Raw genomic sequence first — 7,744 nt, forward strand, 5'->3', positions numbered from 1 at the left:
AATAAAACATATAAACATTAAGACAAACTAATAAAACATATGAATATTAAGACAGACTAATAAAACATATAAACATCAAGACAAACTAATAAAACATATGAATATTAAGACAGACTAATAAACATGAATATTAAGACAGACTAATAAAACATGAATATTAAAACAGACTAATATAACATAAATATTAAGACAGACATATAAAACATAAACATTAAGACAGACTAATAAAACATAAACATTCAGACAAACTAATGAAACATATGTATATTAAGACAGACTAATAAAACATATAAACATTAAGACAAACTAATAAAACATATGAATATTAAGACAGACTAATAAACATGAATATTAAGACAGACTAATAAAACATGAATATTAAAACAGACTAATATAACATATAAATATTAAGACAGACATATAAAACATAAACATTAAGACAGACTAATAAAACATAAACATTCAGACAAACTAATGAAACATATGTATATTAAGACAGACTAATAAAACATATAAACATTAAGACAAACTAATAAAACATATGAATATTAAGACAGACTAATAAAACATATAAACATTAAGACAAACTAATAAAACATATGAATATTAAGACAGACTAATAAACATGAATATTAAGACAGACTAATAAAACATGAATATTAAAACAGACTAATATAACATATAAATATTAAGACAGACATATAAAACATAAACATTAAGACAGACTAATAAAACATAAACATTCAGACAAACTAATGAAACATATGTATATTAAGACAGACTAATAAAACATATAAACATTAAGACAAACTAATAAAACATATGAATATTAAGACAGACTAATAAACATGAATATTAAGACAGACTAATAAAACATGAATATTAAAACAGACTAATATAACATATAAATATTAAGACAGACATATAAAACATAAACATTAAGACAGACTAATAAAACATAAACATTCAGACAAACTAATGAAACATATGTATATTAAGACAGACTAATAAAACATATAAACATTAAGACAAACTAATAAAACATATGAATATTAAGACAGACTAATAAAACATGAATATTAAGACAGACTAATAAAACATGAACATTAAAACAGACTAATATAACATATGAATATTAAGACAGACATATAAAACATATAAACATTAAGACAGACTAATAAAACATAAACATTAGGACAAACTAATGAAACATATGAATATTAAGACAGACTAATAAAACATGAATATTAAAACAGACTAATATAACATATGAATATTAAGACAGACTAATATAACATATGCATATTAAGACAGACATATAAAACATATAAACATTAAGACAGACTAATAAAACATAAACATTAGGACAAACTAATGAAACATATGTATATTAAGACAGACTAATAAAACATATAAACATTAAGACAAACTAATAAAACATATGAATATTAAGACAGACTAATAAAACATGAATATTAAAACAGACTAATATAACATATGAATATTAAGACAGACTAATAAAACATAAACATTAAGACAAACTAATAAAACATATGAATATTAAGACAGACTAATAAAACATATAAACATTAAGACAAACTAATGAAACATATGTATATTAAGACAGACTAATAAAACATAAACATTAGGACAAACTAATGAAACATATGTATATTAAGACAGACATATAAAACATATAAACATTAAGACAGACTAATAAAACATAAACATTAGGACAAACTAATGAAACATATGTATATTAAGACAGACTAATAAAACATATAAACATTAAGACAAACTAATAAAACATATGAATATTAAGACAGACTAATAAAACATGAATATTAAAACAGACTAATATAACATATGAATATTAAGACAGACTAATAAAACATAAACATTAAGACAAACTAATGAAACATATGTATATTAAGACAGACTAATAAAACATATGAATATTAAGACAGACTAATAAAACGTGAATATTAAAACAGATTAATATAACATATGAATATTAAGACAGACATATAAAACATATAAACATTAAGACGGACTAATAAAACATAAACATTAAGACAAACTACAAACCCTGTTTCCATATGAGTTGGGAAATTGTGTTAGATGTAAATATAAACGGAATACAATGATTTGCAAATCATTTTCAACCCATATTCAGTTGAATATGCTACAAAGACAACATATTTGATGTTCAAACTCATAAACTTTATTTTTTTTGCAAATAATCATTAACTTTAGAATTTGATGCCAGCAACACGTGACAAAGAAGTTGGGAAAGGTGGCAATAAATACTGATAAAGTTGAGGAATGCTCATCAAACACTTATTTGGAACATCCCACAGGTGTGCAGGCTAATTGGGAACAGGTGGGTGCCATGATTGGGTATAAAAACAGCTTCCCAAAAAATGCTCAGTCTTTCACAAGAAAGGATGGGGCGAGGTACACCCCTTTGTCCACAACTGCGTGAGCAAATAGTCAAACAGTTTAAGAACAACGTTTCTCAAAGTGCAATTGCAAGAAATTTAGGGATTTCACCATCTACGGTCCATAATATCATCAAAAGGTTCAGAGAATCTGGAGAAATCACTCCACGTAAGCGGCATGGCCGGAAACCAACATTGAATGACCGTGACCTTCCATCCCTCAGACGGCACTGTATCAAAAACCGACATCAATCTCTAAAGGATATCACCACATGGGCTCAGGAACACTTCAGAAAACTGCTGTCACTAAAAACAGTTGGTCGCTACATCTGTAAGTGCAAGTTAAAGCTCTACTATGCAAAGCGAAAGCCATTTATCAACAACACCCAGAAACGCCGCCAGCTTCTCTGGGCCCGAGATCATCTAAGATGGACTCATGCAAAGTGGAAAAGTGTTCTGTGGTTTGACGAATCCACATTTCAAATTGTTTTTGGAAATATTCGACATCGTGTTATTCGGACCAAAGGGGAAGCGAACCATCCAGACTGTTATCGACGCAAAGTTCAAAAGGCAGCATGTGATGGTATGGGGGTGCATTAGTGCCCAAGACATGGGTAACTTACACATCTGTGAAGGCACCATTAATGCTGAAGGTTTTGGAACAACATATGCTGCCATCTAAGCGCCGTCTTTTTCATGGACGCCCCTGCTTATTTCAGCAAGACAATGCCAAGTCACATTCAGCACGTGTTACAACAGCGTGGCTTTGTAAAAAAAGAGTGCAGGTACTTTCCTGGCCCGCCTGCAGTCCAGACCTGTCTCCCATCAAAATGTGTGGCGCATTATGAAGCGTAAAATACGACAGCGGAGACCCCGGACCGTTGAACGACTGAAGCTCTAAATAAAACAAGAATGGGAAAGAATTCCACTTTCAAAGCTTCAACAATTAGTTTCCTCAGTTCCTAATCGTTTATTGAGTGTTGTTAAAAGAAAAGGTGATGTAACACAGTGGTGAACATGCCCTTTCTCAACTACTTTGGCACGTGTTGCAGCCATGAAATTCTAAGTTAATTATTATTTGCAAAAAAAAATAAAGTTTATGAGTTTAAACATCAAATATGTTGTCTTTGTAGTGCATTCAATTGAATATGGGTTGAAAAGTATTTGCAAATCATTGTATTCTGTTTATATTTACATCTAACACAATTTCCCAACTCATATGGAAACGGGGTTTGTAATAAAACATATGTATATTAAGACAGACTAATAAAACATATGAATATTAAGACAGACTAATAAAACATGAATATTAAGACAAACTAATGAAACATATGAACATTTATACAACCTAATAAAAATACACATATATATAGATAGAATAGTTGAATGTACCTCTCCGGTGGTGCTGGCCAGAGCAATCAGGTCTCTCCTGGGCGACCATGCCATGAACAAGACGGTGTTAGGAAGCTGCTTCTCTCCTACTTGACGGAAGGCTGGCATCTTTTGTGCTGCTAAAAAAACAACTTAGTTGAAAGTTGATCATCTCATTACTACTACCTTACATACATTACCATACACACACTCAGTGGCCTACTGGTTGGAGAGTCCGCCCTGATATCGGGAGGTTGTGAGTTCAAACCAAAGACTATAAAAATGGGAGCCATTACCTCCCTTCTTGGCACTTAGTATCAAGGGTTGGAATTGGGGGTTAAATCACCAAAATGATTCCCGGGCGCGGCCACCGCTGCTGCCCACTACTCCCCTCACCTCCCAGGGGGTGAACAAGGGGATGGGTCAAATGCAGAGAATAATTTCGCCACACCTAGTGTGTGTGTGACTATCATTGGTACTTTAACTTAACTAATACAGACCATTAGATCAGTTCTAATACAGACCATATTAGATCATTACTGATACAGACCATATTAGATCATTACTGATACAGACCATGTGCAGCCCTTTGAGACAGGCTATATAGGTAAACGTTGATTGATTGATTGATGTTAGATCATTACTAATACAGACCATTAGATCATTACTATTACAGACCATTAGATCATTACTAATACAGACCATTAGATCATTACTAATACAGACCATTAGATCATTACTATTACAGACCATTAGATCATTACTAATACAGACCATTACATCATTACTGATACAGACCATTACATCATTACTGATACAGACCATTACATCATTACTAATACAGACCATTACATCATTACTAATACAGAACATATTAGATCACTACTAATACAGACCATTACATCATTACTAATACAGACCATTACATTATTACTAATACAGACCATTACATTATTACTAATACAGAACATATTAGATCACTACTAATACAGACCATTACATCATTACTAATACAGACCATTACATCATTACTAATACAGACCATTACATTATTACTAATACAGACCATTACATTATTACTAATACAGACCATTACATCATTACTAATACAGACCATTACATCATTACTAATACAGACCATTACATCATTACTAATACAGACCATTACATCATTACTAATACAGACCATTAGATCATTACTAATACAGAAGATATTAGATCATTACTAATACAGAAGATATAATATTATTAGTAATAGAGAATATATAATATTATTAGTAATACAGAAGCTATAATATTATTAGTAATACAGAAGATATAATATTATTAGTAATAGAGAAGATATAATATTATTAGTAATACAGAAGATATAATATTATTAGTAATAGAGAAGATATAATATTATTAGTAATACAGAAGATATAATATTATTAGTAATACAGAGGATATAATATTATTAGTAATACAGAAGATATAATATTATTAGTAATACAGAGGATATAATATTATTAGTAATACAGAAGATATAATATTATTAGTAATAGAGAGGATATAATATTATTAGTAATACAGAATATATAATATTATTAGTAATAGAGAAGATATAATATTATTAGTAATACAGAGGATATAATATTATTAGTAATACAGAAGATATAATATTATTAGTAATACAGAGGATATAATATTATTAGTAATACAGAAGATATAATATTATTAGTAATACAGAAGATATAATATTATTAGTAATAGAGAGGATATAATATTATTAGTAATACAGAAGATATAATATTATTAGTAATACAGAAGATATAATATTATTAGTAATAGAGAAGATATAATATTATTAGTAATACAGATGATATCATATTGTTAGTAATAGAGAAGATATAATATAATAATATAATACACGCAAATACGGTGTTAGCTTTCATTGTTATGCTGATGACAGCCAACTCTACATGCCTCTAAAGCTGACCAACACGCCGGATTGTAGTCAGCTGGAGGCGTGTCTTAATGAAATTAAACAATGGATGTCCACTAACTTCTTGCAACTTAACACTAAGAAAACGGAAATGCTGATTATCGGTCCTGCTAAACACCGACATTTATTTAATAATACCACCTTAACATTTGACAACCAAACAATTACACAAAGCGACTCGGTAAAGAATCTGGGTATTATCTTCCACCCAACTCTCTCGTTTGAGTCACACATTCAGAGTGTTACTAAAACGGCCTTCACATATGCGGTCCTCTCCAAGGTTTCTCATAGTCATTCACATCGATGTCCCACTGGGGTGAGTTTTTCCTTGCCCTTATGTGGGCTCTGTAAATAAATGATAAATGGGTTGTACTTGTATAGCGCTTTTCTACCTTCAAGGTACTCAAAGCGCTTTGACACTACTTCCACATTTACCCATTCACACACACATTCACACACTGATGGAGGGAGCTGCCATGCAAGGCGCTAACCAGCACCCATCAGGAGCAAGGGTGAAGTGTCTTGCTCAGGACACAACGGACATGACGAGGTTGGTACTAGGTGGGGATTGAACCAGGGACCCTCGGGTTGCACACGGCCACTCTCCCACTGCGCCACGCCGTCAAACATTGATTGATTGATTGATTGAATATTATTAGTAATAGAGAAGATATAATATTATTAGTAATAGAGAAGATATAATATTATTAGTAATACAGAAGATATAATATTATTAGTAATAGAGAAAATATAATATTATTAGTAATAAAGAAGATATTAGATGATTTAGTTGACTAGACAACATGAAGTTATTATGTTTACGATGTTTACCTACCTTCTCTCCGAACGTCACGTTGTACAGAGAATAATCCACGCGGGTGTTTCTAGCATAAGTCACGCAAAGGAAGCAAGTAATGTTGCTCGTCTGCAGCTTAACAACAATAAAGAAAATCAGCTAACGAACAAACTACTTGCTTTTGCTAGTACGCGCGTGCCGCCATTTTGTTCCATCTCAACCAATCGCAATGAAGCTACGGCAAGTCGGAGGGACAAACCTCATCCGAGTTTAAAATGGCGGACATTTTTCTATTTGGCGAGCTTTTATAATGATAATAATAATAATAATAATAATAATAATAATAATGATAATAATAATGATAATAACAACAACAACAACAATAATAATAATAATAATAATGATAATAATAATAATAATAATAATTAAAGCTGCAAGCAGCGTTGGTCGGGCCCGCGTATTTGGCAGGTGCTAGTCCTAAGTGTCCCAATACTTTTGTCTACTTTTAGTCTGAAGTGTCCCAATACTTTTGTCTAGTGTACCTACCTTGTCTGCATTGTGTGGGCACGTTGGTGCTTCCTGCTTTTAAGCAGCCATCTTAAAAAAACAACAGCGCAGCAGCATCAGCGCAGCGGGTCTTTGAAGGGTCATAAAATCAAAACCGGAGCAGGTATTAAAAAGCTGTTCTGTTATTTTATACACAAGGGTTTAATCTCTCTCCTGTGTTAGTTTGAAGCCGAAACGACAAACGCGCTCAGAGGAGATAGTTTTTGAAGGAAGGTGACCGGTTTTTACAAAAAATTTGTTTTGAAGGGGGAATAGCAAACTTCCTGTTGATTTTTGCTGGGGGGTGTCAATTTATGAAATGTAGGTCTAAGTGAGACCTACGAAGAGGTTTTTGTTTCATGTCTCTCCGACCTTCCCAGTGGGAGTTAGAGGCAGTTTAGTCATTTTTTTCTTCCAAGGAGCAGTTTTTTCTCCGTTTTATTAAAAAATTGCTCTAGAGCGCAATTTTTAAATTTGGGGTTAGGTTTTTTTATTAGATCGCAATTTCGGCCAGTCCTGATGTGTGCGTTCAGTTTGGTGAGTTTTGAAGCATGTTAAGGGGGTCAAATTACAGCTCAAAGAGGCAAAAGTGACTGTTTTTAGTAC

General features: G+C 31.8%; 1 protein-coding gene across 3 annotated transcripts in view; it reads right to left on the bottom strand.

Annotated features, from left to right (window-relative positions):
* anapc4 (anaphase promoting complex subunit 4) overlaps nucleotides 1–6,845 on the bottom strand; it is an 82,584-nt gene extending 75,739 nt beyond the window's left edge. For 2 of the 3 annotated variants that reach the window (XM_072915058.1, XM_061977483.2), the window contains exons 1-2: nucleotides 6,632–6,845; nucleotides 3,834–3,952 (exon numbers count right to left, since the gene is read on the bottom strand). In XM_072915058.1, coding sequence (XP_072771159.1) covers nucleotides 3,834–3,941 — 108 coding nt within the window. In that variant the 5' untranslated portion in view covers nucleotides 3,942–3,952; nucleotides 6,632–6,845. The remainder of the gene's footprint in view (nucleotides 1–3,833; nucleotides 3,953–6,631) is intronic. The other variant, XM_061977484.2, reaches the window with a different exon arrangement.
* Nucleotides 6,846–7,744: the final 899 nt, after the last annotated feature.

This window comes from Nerophis lumbriciformis, linkage group LG18, assembly GCF_033978685.3.
Source record: "Nerophis lumbriciformis linkage group LG18, RoL_Nlum_v2.1, whole genome shotgun sequence".
Lineage (NCBI taxonomy): Eukaryota > Metazoa > Chordata > Actinopteri > Syngnathiformes > Syngnathidae > Nerophis > Nerophis lumbriciformis.